We start from the raw sequence: 21,077 nt of genomic DNA on the forward strand, positions 1-21,077 counted from the left end.
TTTAGGCGTTCAAGATTCACTATCTTTGGGGAGAGAATTACTTCATCAACTGTTTATTTCTTGATCTTTGTGTCATGTCTTGGCTTTTGGATATCATCTGTTCTTTTGTAGGTCCAACACCTTCTACGTTCATGCTCCTGCGCCCCCATGACTTCCCCCTGAGCGTATGACTCTTGCCCGCGTATAACTTCTACATTCGTGCTCCTGCGCGTGTATGACTTCTACGCTTCAGGTGGTGCGCGCGTAGGACTCGAGCGCTCTAGCATGCTATTTTTAATTTTTCGATCTAAAATCTTCATTTCATCGAATTCAATGATGAAACCACCACAGACATGTGCGAAAACCAATTCTGAATTTAATAATATCTTGAATTTGACATTTCATGTGTGAATTGATCTTCAATTTTGATTTTTCGTCTAAACCACATAAATAATGAGCGTAGGTGACTCAATCAACGGTTAGATCGATTGAATCTGTATCGTAGCTCTGACACCATTCTAAGTGCAGGATCCGGTGTGTTTAGACGGAAGTTTGGATAGTGAAATACTAACACGGCAGAAATTTCAGCAGTATAACATTTAAGTCATCACGATTTTATTAGCTTCTAAATCATGTCGAAAGATTATACATCATTAAGCTTTGAGAGTGAGAGCACGTAGTTCTATCTCCAAAACTTATGAAGGCAAGCACATAAGATTACTATTTATAGGATATTTTATGCGGCACTACATGCGTATGAGATTACCAAATGGAAATGAAACAAAACATATCTATCGAGTTCAAACTTTTAACCGAGTGAAAGTTTGTATTCTTTCAAGTTGGAAATGGAAATTAGCAATAAAATGTATTTATTATTATATTATATTATAAGATAATTCCATCATATGCTAAAAGAAAAGATGTCGACGATGATTAGATATTTGTAGCGATTCAAAAAGCTAATGCCCCACGACACGAGGATCACTTGTACTTGGGGACACATGCTCACTGTTCCCTCTCTTATCTTCCTTCCTTCAAATTCAAGCAATGCTTTCACACCTTGAAGAACAAAACTCTATGTTCCCTTCATTCAATCTCCATGATCTCTGCTTCCTAATCCACAACCATGGCCTCCCGCTTCTACCTCACCTTCACCCCAACCATCCACCGATTCCCACAACCACCCAACCGCTTCTTCTTGCTAACTGACTCCAATCGTAACACCTTCAAACACAAGCAAATTATTAGGGTTTCCGATGGCGGTGGAGACTCGTCGTATCTCGGGATGTGGAAGAAGGCAATGGATAGGGAGAGGAAGGAGATCGAGTTTAATAAGATTGTGGAGAATGTGAATGTTGCTGGAGAAGAAGAGGAGGATTTGGAGGCCAAGAGTAGTGAGTTTTTGAAGATTTTGGAAGTTCCGACGGAGGAGAGGGATAGAGTCCAAAGGATTCAGGTCATTGATCGGGCGGCTGCTGCTATTGCTGTTGCTAGTACGCTTTTGAATGACGAGAAGAAGACGGTTGAGAATGAATCATTTGTGCTGGGAGATCTGGATCATGATGATGATGGTTTCACTGGTGGGGATTCACAACAAGGTAATTCATCTTTTAATGTTTAATCTTTTTTTGGATGATATTTGGTTAGAGGTTAGCATAAAACCAATTAACCGAATCCAAACGGAAATAACTGACCTAAATAATAATCAACGCTTCGGTTTTTATGGTTCGGTTATGCTTCGCTCCAAAACCGAACCTAACTTGTTTGAATGTTTGTTATTGGATCTATGTACAACTTTGTCATTTTGGCATAAAGTTTCATGCCCAAATTCATCATAAGTGCTGTTAAAAAAATTTAGTCCAAAAGTTTTAGGCTCTGGGTCAACTTTTTCGAAGCCGAAACATTTCTATCTTAAAAGCAATATTGAAATTTGACGCATAACCAAACTGAAACCGAGAGTTTTTTTAAAACTAAAAAGCTGAAAATTCCGTTTTGGTTTGGTTTGAGCCCAAAACGGACACATCCACACCTCTACATTTGGGTGTGCGTTTTGATATTGTTAACAACGAGACATGCAACTGTGATGATGGATTGTTGTAACATAACTGTATAACATTCTTGCTTTTTCAGGATCTGCCAGTATTGGAACACCAGGTCCGGATTTCTGGTCATGGATACCACCTTCTGATTCAAATGTAAATGATGGAGGTGAGTCAGCAGCATCAAGTAGAAAAGCGTCACCATATCCTAGTCAACCAAACCCTGTGATAGAGTTAGAACCTTCCGTAACTCATCTGTCTCTGCCTTTTGAAAGCAAAAGCCACAATCCTTCTCTTCCACCTTTCCAGTCACTAATGGAGGTTGAAAAACAGGATGTGTCTAGCTCCAGTCCTGAACTGAGTGCAGAACGTGAAGTTGATAAATTGTTCTCAACGAACGCAGAAGACGCAGCTCATGCTCTTGCTGAAGTTGATCCAGTGTCATCTCATGGGACGAGTCCAGAAGGGTCAATGTGGTGGAAAGAAACGGGGACGGAAGTTAGAGCGGATGGAGTGGTTTGCAGGTGGACGTTGACTAGGGGTGTTAGTGCTGATAAATCTGTCGAATGGGAAGATAAATACTGGGAAGCTGCTGATGAATTTGGTTATAAGGAACTCGGGTCTGAAAAATCAGGCCGTGATGCTTATGGGAATGTTTGGCGTGAATTCTGGAAAGAATCAATGTCAGAGGTATATATGTGGTTTGATTTTGTTCAACATGGCTAACAACCCAACCGATGGATTTCATGCTGTAAATTTCACTTTTATGAATGCGGAGATACACGTATGCTGCTTTAATGTCTACTGTGCTTATAGTTAAATGTGATATTTATGGTGTACGTGCAGATTGAAGGGTGTCTGCATATTGAAAAGACTGCAGATAAATGGGGGAAGAATGGGAAGGGTGATGAGTGGCAGGAAAAATGGTTTGAACATTATGGTGCTGGTCAAGCTGAGAAGTGGGCTCACAAGTGGTGCAGCATTGACCCGAGCACACAGCTAGAGGCTGGTCATGCTCATGTTTGGCATGAAAGGTATCACATTACAATCTCTTAGTTCCTTATTTTTTTTAACAAACTTTGAAAATCTCATCTGTGCATGAATTTGTTCATTATATTAGTTATGTCTCTCAACATCAACATGTCTTATATTTGAAGGGGTAAAATAGTAAATTCTATAATAAGTTGTCATAATTAGTTCTTCCCCAGTCCTTCTGTTGAGACTATCATCTTTATTTACAACAAAGGTTTAACACATGTTTTGAGTTTTATATGTCGATGTGTATGAACATGAAGACACTAGGTTTTGTTAATTAACTATATTTAAGTTGTGATTTTTTATGCTATAATACTTTTAATTTAGCTATGACCTTGGTTTTAAATTGCGTGATGCGCTCCGATGCGTTTGGTCCAAAAATCTGATGGGCGATGCGTGATGCACGATACGCGATACGAGTGCATCACGTATGCGATGTGCTCTTTATTAGAAATATACGAAAAGTTTATTTATAAATAACATATAAAAACATACTTCAACTAAAAAAACGAACATAATAAGAAGATAAGGATTGTGCTTTTTGGCATAGTTATCAAATGCGCTAGGCACACTCAAGGTGCATAGGCCTTGCCTGTCACCTGGGCGAGAAGCGCAAGAAAAGCACGGGCCTGAGAAAAAAAAGCGCAAGTAAATAAAAACTTAAAAAATAATATTATGTATTGAAAAAAACACAATCAATACATAAATAGTTGAGTAAACTGTCGAAATGGTCCCTGAGGTTTGGTCACTTTTGCCACTTTAGTCCAGAACTCAAACCTTTTGAATCTAGGTCCCTGTGGTTTCAATTTTGTTGCAATTTTCATCCAAAATCAAAATCTTGTCAGATTTTTCAATTAACATCCAACCTTTTTGTCTTTTACCTCCCTTTTAATGAAGGGCAAAATGGTCTTTTTAATGTTTTATTATAACAAATTAAAAAAATCTGACCATTTTGCCCTTCATTCAAAGGGAGGAAAAAGACAAAATCTGGATTAAAACTGAAAAATCTGACCAGATTTTGTTTTTGGATGAAAATGGCAACAAAATTGAAACCAGAGGGACCCATATTCAAAAGGTTTTGAGTTTTGGACTAAAGTGACCAAACCTCAGGGACCATTTTGACAGTTTACTTTAAATAGTTTATATGAAGAAAACCAACACTTCCAAAAACTTAAAAAAAAATATTATGTACTATTTTGACAGTTTACTCTAAATAGTTTATATGAAGAAAACCAACGCTTCCAAAAACTTAAAAAAAATATTATGTACCTAAAAAAACACTTCCAATCATATCTTACTAAATACATATGAATTAATTTATATGAAGCAATTGATACACTGCAGAATCCTTTATACAACAGAAATATTGAATAAAAAGAAAAACAATTAGAAGAGTATGAAAAATTGTTTATCAGAATATATACAACAGAAATATTGAATAAAAAGATAAGTATATCTCTTAACTTTTTTAAAATTCAAATATATTTTTTAAAAAGATATAAGACTTGATTGAGACATGATTTTAAAAAAGATACAGAAAACTGTAAATAAATATCTGGTGTATGTATAAAAGATAAGATCTCAACAGAAAAAAGTGCGGCTTTTTTTACCTAGGAAGGAGAAGCGCGAAAAGGTCGACTCGCCTAGAATGGTCGCCTGGGCGAGCGCTTTTAATAACTGTGCTTTTTGGTTCAAATCAAGCATACTAAAATGTTTCAAGAACCATAAAAGGGGGTGTTTAGGAACCATAATGGTCCAAATCGAGCATACTAAGATATTAATTATTGAAAAAACCCAACCCATTTCATAGAATCTGAAAAAAAACATAACAGACAATGTGGCGTGCATTGGAGCGCAACATGCAACGAGTACATTATGTGAAATCGGCGCAAATATTCTCGCATCACGTAAACGCAACGCATCAGCTGTGGCTATGCGCTCTCATCAGCGCATCACGCATTATGCGCGCATTTTAAAACCAAGGTTATGACGAGTATTAGTAATGTCATTCATTAGCATACCTGTGTTAATGCTGATGGATGAAAATGTCAAGTAATTTGTGCATGTTAACGGGTCAACCCGTTTAATGTTAATAGAACCCAAACAAGGTCTGGTTAGTACAGGGGTTAAAAGTTTCACATTTTGCTTCACTTCAGTACCCACATATATGAGTAACATACACGTTTGATGATTTGGCAGGTGGGGTGAGAAGTATGATGGACAAGGTGGCAGCGTGAAGTACACTGACAAATGGGCAGAACGTTGCGAGGGTGATAGGTGGACAAAATGGGGCGATAAATGGGATGAGCACTTTGACCCGAACGGGCATGGTGTGAAACAAGGAGAAACATGGTGGGAAGGCGCGTATGGAGAACGGTGGAATAAGACGTGGGGCGAAGGTCACAACGGCTCAGGTTGGGTCCACAAATATGGAAAAAGCAGCTGCGGTCAACACTGGGACACCCATGTCCAGCAAGACACCTGGTATGAGAGATTTCCTCATTATGGTTTCTACCATTGTTATGAAAACTCGGTCCCCTTGCGTCAGGTCAAGAAACCTTCTGAGAGGTAACGTGTTTGTAGATCATCATATACCGCTGAAGCTGTCTTTAATTTTAACTCCCATCAAATATGTAATGTAATCTCGGGGTTTATTATTACCGAAGATAATACGTGATTGTGGCCATATCATCATAAGTGTTGGAAATATTATTTATGTAGTTTGTATGATGACATGTCAAAATTCATAACGATTTTTTAATCATCAAAGTTGGTTCGTGTTTGAGAAATGCCTTAAACAACAATGATTACATATCCACGGCCACACGTTTATACAACACCGGAGGTAACCTGGGTGTAGGGATGGCTTGCAAAGGAGTATGCATGTATGTCACCAACCCCGGGTTTTCTGACATGTCGATTTCTTCTGGTCTCACATTAGCCGAAGACCAGGAGAAATGGTGAAGAAGGTGACCCAGCATTGAGGTCACCAAATTGATACCTAATTGTGCACCTGGGCACATCCTCCTTCCTGCCCCAAATGGCAATAGTTGATAGTTGTGTCCTTTCATGTCCACGTCCTCTTCTAGAAACCGCTCGGGACGAAATTCTAGTGGATCTTTCCATGTGGTGGAGTCTCGAGCCACTGCCCAAACGTTTACAATCACGTTGGAGCCCTTAGGTATGTCGTAACCACCAAGTTTGACATTTGCATTTGCTTTGCTTTGCTTTGCTTTGCTTTGTGAGGGAGCATGAGTGGAGTGGGAGGGTGCAACCGCAACGCTTCTTTTGCTACACATTGAAGGTATGGGAGGTTAGTTAAATCGGGCTCGGTGAGCAGTCGTTCACATCCAATCACACTATCTAACTCCTCTTGAACTTTTTGTTGCACCCTTGGGTTCTTGATAAGCTCCGCCATCGCCCACTCAACAGAGACCGCGGTCGTATCTATTCCAGCTGTGATCATGTCCTGTTTATGCATCAAACAAAAATTAGCTTATTTTGATTTTAGAGTGTGAGCAATGCACACGAACACCCATCTTTAAAGGAATGATTAGTGACAGATACCCAAAGTAGGCCGATGACAGTGTCGTCACTCAGATCATACTGCTTTTGAAGGGTGAGCAATGCATCGACAAAATGTTGCTTGGCTCCCCCGCTTTTCAAACGAGCAGCAGTATGCTCCTCCATAATGGCGCGGGTGCAGTGGCGGACCCAGGAATTTTTTTTCTGGAGGTGCGGAATATTTTCAAAGATTTTAGACCCCTAGCTGTACAAAAATATCGGTTCATAGCGGGTCGGGTCGGGTCGGGTCGGATCATGTAAGACAAAAATACATCAAACTAAAATTTATAAATCATCAAAAATACGTCAAACGTAATTACAAATTACAAACGTATTTAAAATTGTGCACTACAGGTTTTTTTTTTAAATATATCCAAAATATCATCTAAAGATACTAAACATGCCATATGTTCATTACATTCTTACTCATTGTTCCTTTTTTTTAACGGCTAATTTATTTAATCCCCTGTCATCTATGGGACTGAACCCAAGACCTTCCCCTTCCAACCTAGGTGTTTTAAAGACTTTACCTTTTTCAATTGACCACCACCCCATTGGTTCATATAATTTGCTCCATAAGTTCATAAAACAACATTAAACACTTAGAACAAAATAAACAATCATGTTCAACCATAGCCCATAACTTTCAGTTATATTTTTCAACATTCAAGTCCTAATATTAAATGTTGATTACTTGTAACTAATAATTTAAACAAATAAAGCTATAAATAAAACAACAAAATCATTTAACTACAAGTCTAGAACAAAAAAAATATAAAAAGATTAAACCCTTACACATCTATATTTTCTCCTAATCATCACATAAAACAAAATAAATAAATAAATAAACCATACTAGTTCTATATAGGAATTCTAACGTAATATGGGTCGGTCCAACCGGAATTTTGGTTTTTCAGGTAAAAAAAACCACCAGGTCGTGAGCAGTGTCGTCAAGTCGCTGAGAGTTTTTTTGGGGCGGGATTTGGAAATGGAATAGGTGGATGGGTTTGGGTTATTTTATTTAGTTCAAATTTCTTTAGGTTGGGTTTGGGCTTGTGTTAATAAAAATTGATTATAGATGGGGCTTTGCTTGGATTAAATAATCAAGTGAATAAGTGGTTAATAATTATTTTTTTTTCTAAGTGGGGCGGTTGAAAATTGTTAAGGGGTGCGGGTGAAAAATTCCAAGGGGTGCGGTCGGGATTTCCGACGAAAAATAACACTAAAAAATATTTTTTCATGGGGTGCGCCCGCCCACCCTAGGCTTAGAGTAGGTACGCCCCTGCGCGGGTGAGACGGTCACGACGTTCACCGTGCTTTGCAAAGGCCTCTTCCTCGAGCGGGAAGAACCAACGCAGCCATGGAATGTGCTCGGCCATGGCCAAAGATGCACCTAGCTTCAACCCGTTGGCTACTATCGCCTTGAACTCTTTTCCTTGCTCGTCTATGACACCCTCATTGTTCATAAACCGTTTCCCGAAAGCGAGTCTTGTGATGTTGTTAAATGCTACTGCTCCCAGGTAACCTCTCATCACCAAACTCTTGCCAACTTTATCTGTTCATATAATGATTATAATCCATCCGGATTGGTTGACAGTGTCAATAACTATAACCTAACCCATATTGGAAAATTCTAAGAAATAATGGTTGTCACTCACTTTGAACAGAAATAATTCTCTTTGAACGGCAAACAGAATCAATCCCAAGCACTATTGGGGCACCTACTGGACCAAACGGATTACTCCGAGAGTAACCCAAGTCCACCACCAATTCCGGGAAAAACCCGATAACCCACCCGCCCGTAGGCACGACGGTGAAATTACCGGTAAAACCCGTTTGGCTCAAGGATCGGACCCATATTTCCCTGGGTCTCCTATCATTGCCCACCAATGTCTTACTCTGCACCAAGTGGGAGTTGAACTTGCATCTCTCAAGAGAAATGCAAGCCTTCCACCACTTGATCTAAGAGATCATTAGAACACAAATAATTATTCCTGGGTTTGTGTTCAAACTTAAGGTAGACTCCCGGTGAACCAATCTGTGTGCAAAAGGAGCTAAGATAAAAAGATATTGATGCTCAGAGTTGGGTGATTGGAATAACCAAAGCTGTGAAACTGAAAAGAAAATGAATGAAACTTTTAAGAAGGGCGTGAGGTTGATTAATCGGGTATGCGATTATTTTGTTTACCTTTTTCACTTGTATGTCACATGTATGCGATTTGGTGATATACCAGTTTACCCGACCTGATTACCTGATAACATATACCCGTTTACCTGATTATATACCCGGAAATTTTATTTTGTATTTATTTTAACTATAAATATATGATCTATCCTTAAACTAGGGGAATTGGTCTGTCATAATCCCGACTAGAGGTCATTGGCCATTGACAGTTCCACCTTTGAATATTCCCCCCACCAGTCCCACATTTCACCTATTTTTCCTACATCGGTCCCCTGTTAAAAAAAACTTAACGGAGTTACGCTTTTTTCCAAATTATAAACAAATTTTTAGGGCTTTTGATCAGAACGACGATACAAGTCCATTGATATAAAAATTTCTATTCTATTAATTATTTTACATCTTTTTTATTTAATTACCTGTATAGTGTAGTATTACAATTTATAATTTAAATTTAATTTGAGTTACATATTTTTATTTTATTACTTGTATAGTATAGTATTTAATTTTGAGTTACATATTTTTATTTTATTACTTGTATTGTATAGTATTTAGTTAATCTATTATTTATTAAATTGTTAATTTCTTTTAATTTATTTGTAGCTTACTACTTATAACATCCTTTTTATTCGTTGTTATTTGTTAATTTCTTTTATTTTATTTGAAGCTTACTACTTATAACAACTTTTTTATTCGTTATTTTTTAAACATTAAATAATTAGATAACATTTCAAGTCATGTAAAAATGTTTTTTTTTTCAAAATTATCTAGTAATAAGAAACCTCATACACTAACAAATTTACTAAATTAAAATTTGTGATGAATTATGAGTACATATCAGAAATACAAAAACTTATGCTAGGACCCAACATGAACCGAGTCGAAAAGTTTTATGTTTGCTTGTATGAAATTGGAGCAATTAAAAACCTGTGACTCCATACATATAAAACACTGGATCTGTCACCAAGTGTACGTTAAAAAATGGTTTCTCCGTTTTATGAATGTACGGGAAAAAGAATTAGGGATGCCCCTAAATTTTTATTCTAGTTCCGCCACTGGCACAAGGCCCGCGATTTCAAGGGGCATGCGATTTAAAAAAAATTCTGATACGTATATGTTATTTTTTTTAAATAGTAAACACATATCACTTCCAATATAGGCCCATTTACAAATCATTTTTTATGGTTTAGAATTTAGCCCACTAGGAATTAAGTTTATTGAACCTAATACTAATTTGATTTTTTTTTAAATAATAACAAAACATGACGGAAGAGCACATTTTTTCAAGCTCGAACAGGGTATGTGAATTCTCAGAGACGTCTCTGGATCCATTGAGTCAATAATAATATGAACAGCTAACTCAGTTCCAAATGTTTAGAAGAGATACAATTATACAGGGATCGTGACTTGAAACAAAGATCCCGGGTGAAATGGGCGTCGCTGGGGGATGAGAATTCTAATTTTTTTCATAATGTGGTAAATGGTAGGAAAGCCAGAAACGGGATCCCCGGGTTAACCATTGAAGGGGAGTGGGTTTCTAAACCCGCTTTGGTTAAAAAAGAAGTCTTGGGATTTTTTAGAAAACATTTTAAAGAAGACTTTCACACTCGCCCTCGGCTCCATTGTTCAGGATTGAAGACCATTTCAGAGGATGACAAGGTTACGTTAATCTCCCCCTTTTCCAAACAAGAGATTAAAGAAGCGGCGTTCGACTGTGGTTCGAATAAGGCTCCGGGCCCGGATGGGTTCAACTTTCGTTTTGTCAAGCGTTTTTGGGACTTATTAGAGAACGATTTCGTTCGTATCTTGACAGAATTTTACAAGTCTGGCTTCATTAACCCGGGATGTGCATCATCGTTCATCACTTTAATTCCTAAGGTTAAAACTCCTTTGGGTCTTAGAGATTATAGACCTATAACTCTTATTGGGATGATTAGTAAGGTTATCTCTAAAATCTTAGCTAATCGCCTTAAAAAGGTTATGGGTAAGGTGATTTCTGAATCTCAATCGGCTTTTATTTCTGGTCGTTTTATTCTTGATGGCCCTCTTATGATTAACGAGCTTTTTGATTGGCTTAAGAAAAAAAGGAGAAAGGCTTTTGTATTAAAAATCGATTTTGAGAAGGCATATGATAATGTTAATTGGAATTTCTTAATTTCGGTTATGGAGCAAATGGGCTTTCCCTCTATATGGTGTATGTGGATCAAGGGTATTCTTATTTCAAATAGAGCTTCTGTTCTTGTTAATTGCTCCCCAACCTTTGAATTTAAATGTGAAAAGGGCTTGAGACAGGGTGATCCCATATCTCCTTTTCTGTTTCTCTTTGTCATGGAGGCGTTGTCTTGTTTGTTAAAGAAAGCTAAGGAGTTGGGGGGAACTTAAAGGGATCCGCTTGACTGAAATCGAGTCAGACATAACACATCTTTTTTATGCAGATGACGCATTAATTTTGGGGGAATGGTCTAAACCAAACCTCCAAAGCACGGCCAGGATTCTTTGTATTTTCCACCTATGTTCAGGGCTTCGTATAAATATTTCTAAATCTAATCTATATGGGATTGGTACTGATGACGAGGAGGTGGATGAGATGATGGAAGTGTTGGGATGTCGAAGGGGGTCATTTCCGTTTGTTTACCTTGGGATACAAGTGGGCGCATCTATGTCTCGGGTTTGTAATTGGGATCCGGTTGTCGATGTGATAAAAAACAGGCTTGCTACTTGGAAAGCTAGGTGTCTATCTATTGGTGGCCGATTAATTATCATCAAATCGGTCCTTGAAAGCTTACCTATATATTATTTATCGTTGTATAAAGCCCCCAAATCGGTGCTGGATAAAATAGAGGCCATCATGCGACATTTTTTATGGGCCGGTTGTAGTAGTGAAAGGAAAATTGCATGGGTTGCTTGGGATGTCATCACAATGACAAAAGAGGATGGTGGGCTAGGCGTCTCAAATCTACAACATGTGAACGAAGCTCTCCTATTAAAGTGGTCGTGGCGTTTTAAAAATGAAACGAATACTTTGTGGAAAAAGACTGTGTTAGCGTGCAATGGATCGTCCAGCACTTGGCATTCTCTTCCTTGCTCTTCAACGGCTAGTAGAACATGGAAAAATATTGTCAAAATCGCAGATAAAAGACTTCCAAATGGTTGTTCGATGCAGAATTATTTCATCGGGACTGTTGGAGATGGGTCTACCATTTCATTTTGGAGTGACATATGGTTAAGGGACGAACCTTTAAAGATCAGTTACCCTAACCTATTCAGACTTGAACGCAACAAATGGGTTAATGTATGTAATCGGTTGAAGATGGATAATGATACTCTTACGTCCAGCTGGGATTGGAGGTCTGACCCGTCTTCCCAAGAAGAGAATTCCGAGTTGTTCCAACTTCTGGATGATTTATTTGGGTTTCAGTGGATGGGAGGTGTAGATAAATGGTGCTGGAATAGCAATATTTTTTCAGTTCGGTCGGCAAAAAAAAATTATGTATAAAGCGTCTCATTCGGCTCCTTCTTAGACCATCGATTGGAAGGCATGGGTTCCCCTAAAATGTAAGGTGATGGTGTGGAGATCAATCCGTAATCGGCTTCCTACATGTTCAGAATTATTGAAGAGAGGTGTCCATATTCAGCAACAGTCTTGTGTTTTTTGCCATACGGTCTCGGAAACTGCTATGCATCTTTTCTCGGGGTGTTTATTCGCTTCGGAAATTTGGTATAGACTAAGTGCTTGGTGTCGGTTGAGTCCTATTTTTATCTTTGATGTTGAGGATATTGTGAAGCTCGCTGATATTGATTCCCTTCCGACATCTAAAAGGTTTGTGCTCCGTGGTATAATCTACACTAGCTTGTGGATGATATGGATCGAAAGAAATGAAAGAATTTTCTCCAACAAGTCTTGAAGGCCGGTAGAAGTGTTGGAACGCATCAAGTTGACGTCTTTCTTTTGGTTTCGTCATAGAACTAGAATTAAACATGTCGATTGGAAACAGTGGTGTATTTATCCGTTGGATGTGATGTAATCCGTTTGTTGCCCGGGGGTCCTTGCTTTGAGGACCCTTTGCGGTTTTTGTTTTTATGAAAGTTACTTTACAAAAAAAAAACTCAGTTCGATATTTCCATCTGAGCTATTAGCTCATATTAACTGTCACGTATAAATCGAGCCAACTTAACACAATGACTTGTTTTTCTCACTTTTGTTTCTTTCCTTTTATTAAAGTGTTATAAAAAGAAAAATCTTAAATTGTGTTAGTTTCAAATAATATACCAACTACCTACTGATATACAAGGAAATGAACTTATTTATTATATGAGGCATGATCAAGTCACTCAAGCCAACAAGCTGTCTTAGAATTCAGCTTGGAAATTTATACGAACCGGCCACTAACTATATTAGCAACACCAATTCCATTAAATTTTATTGATGTTCAATTTCGACTTTAGTCACTTAACTTGAGCTCCTTAGTTTAAACAATCTACCATGATTTCCGAATCTAAAGCATATTAATAAAAGAAGCATGAAGATGATCTGCTGACGTAAAGAAGATGTACTCACCAGGATGTGTACAGTCATTGAAGATAGATTCCACCATCGCCGTGACTTCATCTTCCCTGACAGGCCGAAGCGCCTCAAGCCTCTTACGCGCAAACAACTCAACCGTGCATAATTTCCGAACCTTCACATAATGCGGTCCGTAATCTGCCCAAATCAAATCCTATCCATCTCGGCTGAATTTCGCGGCCGATCTGCTCCTGTGACGATCCGCCAACTGCTGGTCCTTGTCCTTTAGCACTTCTTTCGCCAACTCGCTGTTTGATACCACCACATTCCGGGTTGATCCAAACCAAACCGATATGATCGGGCCATACTGCTGCGCCCACTCAGCGTAACAGCGGAACCTCACCGGTTTAACGTGGTAGAGGTTTCCAACGATAGGCCATGGATGTGGACCCGGTGGGAGCTTGAAGCGGAGGAGGCGTTGATAGAATGTGTGAAGTAGGAAGATCGAACAGACACAGATTGGAAGGAGTAGGAGTGTCATTGTGGCAGACAATGATGGATTGAGTGTAATTTGAAATTGTATAGAGCGTTTAAGTTTGTGGGTGCTATAATTGTTAGAGCATTCACATCCAATCCATCAAATTATACATACATTCCACTAGAAAACAACTCATATATCAATATATTTTCACTAAAAACAAATATTTTTTCTTTCTCCTTTTCAATTAAATAATATTATCATTACATTTTTCTTCCTCCTTCACTCACAACCACTTTCAATACATATTAAAAAAATTATAGTGGGTGAACAGTGTCCCCTCAAATATACAGATGAACAGTAATATTTTCTCTCTCCTCCACTCACAACCACTTTTTATACCCTTTATAATATAAAAATTCCCCCTCACATATTTTGATGGATAGAATGTGAATGCTCTTAGAGGTGTGATAAATACACCAAATATACATATGGATTAATATACAAAATTAGTAGTTATCTTTTTGGGTTGGTTCTGGTACAAACCATATTTATCCTACAAACCGTAAGAAGAGATTCTAGCCCTTAAAAAATGTTAACTTAGCACATACCAAAACAATACATACATAAAAGTAGCACTTTTTAGTTATATTAGCACATAAAAATTAATCAAGATAATTGATTTTAGCACATATTTGAATGATATCAGCATTTTTCTTAATTAGCACATTGAAAACAAAAGGAATATTCAAATAAAGAATTAACTGATTGTTAGCATATTTATAAGGAATTCAATGTAATTGATATTATTTAGGATATTATTTTATCATTTCTCTATAATTGGTTGGATGTCACGTGACACTTTTTAAATGGTTTTTACAGTTTGTATGCAAAATGTGGCTTGTATTTGATCCTACTCCATGTTTTTTATGTTATTTTATTTTATAATACTTTTTTTACTTTTTTATATTTTGTTATATCAATATTAATAAATAAATAATCAAGACACTTTATTATAAACACGAAAGTGAAACAGCTCATCATAAATTAATAAATAACGAGTCTCTAATAAAAAAGTAAACGTGCAAACATTAAAAGAGTAAACGTGGCACTTCGTTCAAAAATCTTCTAAAAATCTTCAAATAACATGTGATTTAATAATTATAGTTGTATTTGATAAAAAAAAATATGTTATTATATTTATTTTATTAACCCCTCAGATAAAGATTAAATTTGAACTCACGAACTCTTTCGTGGTAGTTAAATCAACAACTTTGTTTTTATTAAAAACAAAGAAAATCTTATAATAGGAAAGTATTTATTTATTTTTACCAATAAAATAGTACATTTTTGTTTTGATAAAAAAATTGTTTGTCAAATATTTTTACGTGTTTCATTCAATGTATTGAAGATATGTTATAACTAGTGTGATTAGGTTTATAAAATTATATTGTATTTTGTTATTTATATAGAAAAACGTAAATGAAAGGAAATACACAAATTATCGTATATAAATTTGACTGGTTATTAAAATACGTCTTTAAAGTTGTCTTTCAATTTTTATAAGACTTGCAGCAAAAAAAATTAATAATAAAGGCTAATGATTGAGTAATAAATACTTAGGGTATAAGGAGTGGAATCTAGGGATTTAACGGAGGAGGAGGAGTGGATTTTAGCGAAGAATAAAAATATTTTGGCTAATATTGAGCTTGCCAGAGCGAAGGATTTGAAGCAGAGGTCTCGGGTTAGATGGGCCAAAGAGGGAGACGAAAACTCTAAGTTTTTTCATTCTATGATTAATTGTAGAAAGGCCAGTAACGTGATACATGGGATTGATATTGGGGGCGTTTGGGTGGACAAACCTACTCTGGTCAAAAAGGAAGTTTTCAACTTTTTTAGATCCAAATTCGTGGAGGAGTGTGAGAACAGGCCTCGGTTGTCATGCCCCAATTTGTCTAAAATTTCGGCTTCAGAAGCTTTGTTTCTGGAATCTCCGTTTACGGTGGAAGAGGTTAAAGCCGCTGTGTTTGAATATGGTGATGATCGTGCTCCTGGCCCAGATGGGTTCAATTTCAGGTTTTTTAACGGTTCTGGCGATTGTTCGAAACTGATTTCGTAAGGATATTGGTTGCGTTTCATGATACAGGCACTATTAGTATCGGTTGCGGATCGTCCTTTATTGCCCTTATCCCGAAGAAGAGAGATCCGTCGGGTCTTTGTGATTATCGGCCTATAAGTCTTGTTGGAGTGGTGAATAAGGTTGTTTCTAAGGTTATAGCCAATAGAATCAAGAGGGTCCTTGGGTCGGTCATATCGGACACTCAATCAGCGTTTCTGAGTAGTAGATTTATCCTTGATGGTCCACTAATTATTAATGAGGTTTGCTCATGGATCAAATCTCGGAAAAAGAAAGCTTTTCTTTTTAAAATAGATTTTGAAAAGGCCTATGATAACATTAACTGGGGGTTTGTTGTGGATATTTTTCGTCAAATGGGCTTTGGCCCGAAGTGGTGCAATTGGTTGTGGGGTATTCTCTCTAGTGCTAGGGCGTCCGTTTTGGTTAATGGGGCGCCTACTTTTGAGTTTAAGTGTGGTAAAGGTATGAGACAAGGGGATCCTCTATCTCCTTTTCTTTTCGTGGCGGTCATGGAGGCTTTATCCTGTTTACTGGAGAAAGCCAAGGATGTAGGAGTTTTTTCGGGTATTCAACTTCCTAATGGTGGTCCAACGCTATCTCATCTTTTCTTCGCAGATGACGCTCTTATTATCGGGGAATGGGAGGAGATTAATGCGTTAAATGTTATCAGGATTCTAAGATGTTTTCACGCTTGCTCGGGTTTGAAAATTAATCTGGGGAAGTCTTGTTTGTTTGGTTTAGGGGTCGATAATGAGGAATCCAAGGCTCTTGCGGAAGTTGTTGGGTGTAATCACGAGTCGTTACCATTCAAGTATCTTGGGCTTAGAGTGGGGTCGAACATGAGTCGGATAAACAACTGGAGGCCTGTTTTTGATATTTTCGAGTCAAGACTTGCTCTTTGGAAGTCTTCGTTACTGTCTATTGGAGGAAGAGTCACTCTTGTTAGGTCGGTTCTAGCAAGTCTTCCGTCTTACTATTTTTCTCTTTACAAGGCCCCCGTGAAGGTAGTTAAGGACCTGGAGGGCATGATAAGAAAGTTCCTTTGGGGAGGGTCGGAAGAAGTGAGAAAAACACATTGGGTGGCATGGGAAAGACTTACGTTATCAAAAAAAGCTGGGGGGTTGGGCATCAGTAAGCTTAAAAATGCTAATATCGCGCTATTGTGTAAGTGGGGATGGAGATACAAGAAGGAAAAAAATAATCTTTGGGTCAAGGTGGTGGACGCCTTACACTCTAGCGGGTCGGATTGGTCGTTCCTTCCTCTAAAAAAATCTCTTAGTGGAGTTTGGTCGAGTATTGTTTCAGTGATCAACAAGCCGATTTCCGGTCAGCGGAGTCTCCGAAATTTTTTCAAGGGTTCGGTTGGCAATGGTGAGGACGTTTTGTTTTGGTTGGATCCTTGGGTCAGGGAGGTGCCGTTAAAAGAGATATTCCCCAACCTATATCAGCTCGAGGTTGTCACTAATTGCTCGGTGAAAGATAGATTGGCTGGTATTTGGTTATGGAAGCATGAGCCGAACGAGGGAGATGAAATCGCTGAGCTGGAGGTTATGTTAAGAGAGACTGGGGCTGTCTCCTTAAACGCCAGGAGGGATGAATGGAGGTGGGTGCCGGATCAATCGGGATTACTTTCCGTTCATTCCGTTAAGAAGCTGTTGGAGGGTGATGTGGCCGTAAACGTAAATTTTGTTTTAGAATGGTGCAAGTGGATCCCAATCAAATGCAATATTTTCGTATGGAGAGCGGAATTAAACCGAATTCCTACGTCCGATGTGCTGCGAAGGAGGGGTATCCAGGTTGGTGAGGGGCTGTGTCCACTGTGTAAGTCGGAGCCTGAAACTGTCGAGCATCTTTTCACATCATGTGTGATGGCGGTGGTTTTATGGCAAAAAATCAGTCGATGGTGCCGTATAGCTCCAATCTATGCCTTTTCTGTTAAGGATTTATTGGGTTACCACAAAGATAGGAGTATTCCATCAGCGATTCAGTCTGTTCTTCATGGTGAGCTCATTACATCATGCTGGTGTCTTTGGCTTGCTCGCAACAAAGCGGTGTTCTCGGGAGCGGAGGTCAAGGTTGAAAGTGTCTTTAGCGAGGTCAGATCTCTAGGCTTTTTGTGGTATAAACATAGATTTAAAGGTAATTCGATATCGTGGACGGATTGGTGTAAGTTTGTAAATATGTAGCTTGTCTTTTGTTTGTGCTCGTCCCGGTCTTCGGGTTCAGGTGTGTGTTTTAATGAAGTTTACCTTTAAAAAAAAAGACACTTGAGAGTGGCAAACTAAAAAATCAACCAATCAGAGTGCGCCACGTCAATCAGTGAAAAGTGTTTAAACGATGCTGAAAAGTGTTAGCAATGGTTAGACACTTGCTGAAGTGGTATACTTTTTTTTTTCATTTTTAATTTTTTTAATTTAAGATAAAATGCACAAAACATCAAACTTTTATAAATAAAAAAAACATTACATTAAAATCTAAGTTTAAAAAAAAACTAAAAATTACAAGGCCATCCATATTTTTGCGATCTCACGTTTTCTAGTGATTGTGATTTCCAACATCGAAGGGTGAACATTGTCGTGAGGCCGATTAAACGTCTCCAAGTCCTTGTCGAAGATAGTTTGTCGCAACGCCTCTCGTTGCTCTTCCGCCAAGGTCATGTATTTTTCTTCTCGTGAACATTTAATATCCATCAACTCTTTCTTTATGGCTTTGTATTCTTCGAATCTACCGGTTATATCTCTTGGATCTTCGTTTCTTGAAGACGGTCATTTGTCCATTTTCTCCCTTCTCTTTTATCGTCTTGGCGAGGGATCCTCGTTTATATCAGGAATACCAAATCCGATCGAGACTTCGACATTTGGTGTATCCACTCTATAATTTCCCGAATCCGAAGACTTTCTTTTTTGACTCGAGTCGGAGCTTTCTTCACCCAACAAGGGTACCGGCGACCACTTTTGATTTGTTCTAGCAACCTCCCAAGCCGCAATATGAGCAAAGTCATATCCTTCTTTGCCTTTGTAATCCTTTAGCGCTTGCTTCATTACAAAAGCATCGTCACTCCCGCTAGGGCGCAAACGATCCTAAAATAATAAATTATCAACTTAATCCAAATACTTCATTAAAAAATAAACCGTATATAAATAATAAAGTATACCGCTTGATGATATAAACCATTGAATGTGTTCAATTTTGTTTGCATCGCGAGCCATTTTGATCGAACTTGGTGGTGGGTTCGGTTACTTCCTCCGACCGTTTGATTGAAGTGGTTTAGAACTTGCTTCCAAAACCCATCCGCCTTTTGTTGATTGCCTTTCTTTTTATTCAAAGTGCAATGAACATAAGCCTTTGCCAACGCCTCTTCTTGTTTAGGCGTCCAACTTTCTCGTTTCGCTTTTCCTTTTCTTTCCGGTGCGGCTTCATTTTGGTTCATGGGATTTTCTTGAACCGCAACATCTTCATCCTCATCATAATGTTGCTCTTGGGTATCCGGCACGAACTCTTCATTGGAGTCATCTTGTATGTCTCTCGGTGATTGTGAGCTTGGGGTTTGAAAAGCTCTTTGTGATTGTGAGCTTGGAGTTTGAAAAGCAAACGGGTCAAAAGCATTTTGGGCGTTTAGGGAGTAATCATAATAACTGGGTCGAACCATCGTCGGACCGTGTTGCATCCAATTTTGGAGGGGTTAGCTATCATAACCGAAATTTGGATGCATAGGTTGGTTAAAAAAAATGGAGGTTGGGTTTGATTCGCAAACCCAAGCTGGGGATGAAATTGTACACTAGAACTACCCGAACCACCGCGTTTATCTTGAGCCTTCGCCTTCGAACCGGACCCTACATTTTTTCTTGCCTTTACCTTTGTTTGAGCCTTCCATTTTTTGAAAAGATTTGAAAGAATGAGTGTGAAATGTAGTGAATATAGATGTTGAGTTTGTTTGGTGAAAATGAAAATGAATTTGTTTAATTTATAAAGTTAAAATTTGAATTTTTTTTTATTAATTTCAACGGCATTATAGCTGTTTGAAACACTTTTCCTGAGCGGCAATTGATCTCCGATTGAGATTGAAACCGAGCGACAAAAGGGGATCGGCGGCGGTGTTCCCGCGTGTAACAACTCTCACTAAAAATTTACACTTAGTATGATTAATTGTCTATTAAGGAAACCCTAATTGAGAAACCCAAGTAATTCTGCACTAACCCTAAAATTTTCAGAACAATTGGAATCAGGATCAGGGCCCCTAAAACTCAGGGGGGGGGTAAACCCTAGTTAATAATTATCCTCAAAATTTGCTGTAGAATGTTAATTCAGTCGAATTGTCAACTCACCCAAGCTACTGGACACGAAACCTACCCTACCCTAAATTGTTACCCGTCGCGCCACGCGAAGGAGACAAGTCTCCCTGTCGCGACACGCGAGGGGGACAAATTTCGGGTATAAATAGGGGGCCTTGGGACTTGCATTCTGTTGTTGATTCGACGAAGAAATTCGTTGTATACGTTGAGTTATAACAGAAACAGTTCACAACACACACTAATCTCGAAACGCTGCCGCAATCAGGGTAATAACTCGATCGCTATTACGATTCAACGTTCGATCGATTGAAACTATCAAACGATTGTTTGAGTGCTGCTCAAATTGAGCTTATACTTTGTTAATTAGCGTGATTTCGACTTGAATGTTTGAGTGTTGTCCGAATTCGGATTATACTCTGTCATTCGTTGTGAATTCGCTGAATTGTTAAGTATTGCACTTTGTTAATCGTTGTGAGGGTTTAATCTCGTGAATTGACGTAACTCTTAGTTACTAACCCTGTTTGCGTGTATTGTGAATTAAATTAGGTTAATCAAGGCTAATCAGTAGGCTTATACTCTGCTCGTTAAATCTACAATGTGTGTCATTCTCTTTTATCAACTGTTTTACAATACTCCAAGTTATTTTCAAAGGTTATAATTACAGGGATTAAGTCGTGGCTATCTTAATCAATGGCTAGTGGGGTATTGTGCACATTACTAATTTTCTCATAGGGTTAGGCTAATAAGCCCTAACATAGGTTAGGCATATAAGCCCTAACAGTGATAATCATCACTAATTGGGTGACAGGACCCAATAGTGGTATGACCACCATCACCAGGAGGTGACACGGTGCCATATAACAATAA

General features: G+C 38.2%; 1 protein-coding gene and 1 pseudogene across 1 annotated transcript; one reads left to right on the forward strand and one right to left on the reverse strand.

The window, feature by feature from the left end:
- Positions 1-941: 941 nt before the first annotated feature.
- Positions 942-5,836, forward strand: LOC110895767. Its single transcript, XM_022143122.2, has 4 exons — positions 942-1,577; positions 2,110-2,708; positions 2,865-3,052; positions 5,253-5,836. The coding sequence occupies exons 1-4, from the start codon at positions 1,106-1,108 to the stop codon at positions 5,623-5,625; spliced, it is 1,632 nt and encodes a 543-aa protein (XP_021998814.1). The 5' UTR covers positions 942-1,105; the 3' UTR covers positions 5,626-5,836.
- A 9-nt stretch (positions 5,837-5,845) lies between these two features.
- On the reverse strand, positions 5,846-13,850 carry LOC110895768 (annotated as a pseudogene).
- Between the last annotated feature and the right edge of the window lie 7,227 nt (positions 13,851-21,077).

This window comes from Helianthus annuus, chromosome 12, assembly GCF_002127325.2.
Source record: "Helianthus annuus cultivar XRQ/B chromosome 12, HanXRQr2.0-SUNRISE, whole genome shotgun sequence".
NCBI classification, from domain to species: domain Eukaryota; kingdom Viridiplantae; phylum Streptophyta; class Magnoliopsida; order Asterales; family Asteraceae; genus Helianthus; species Helianthus annuus.

What these genes read in the sequence shown, in the direction of transcription:
- LOC110895767 (XM_022143122.2), top strand. Translation starts at nt 1,106, where the DNA reads ATGGCCTCCCGCTTCTACCTCACCTTCACCCCAACCATCCACCGATTC. An exon ending in TGGTGGGGATTCACAACAAG is followed by an intron (nt 1,578 to 2,109) that starts GTAATTCATCTT and finishes TTGCTTTTTCAG; the next exon opens with GATCTGCCAGTATTGGAACA. An exon ending in GCTCATGTTTGGCATGAAAG is followed by an intron (nt 3,053 to 5,252) that starts GTATCACATTAC and finishes ATGATTTGGCAG; the next exon opens with GTGGGGTGAGAAGTATGATG.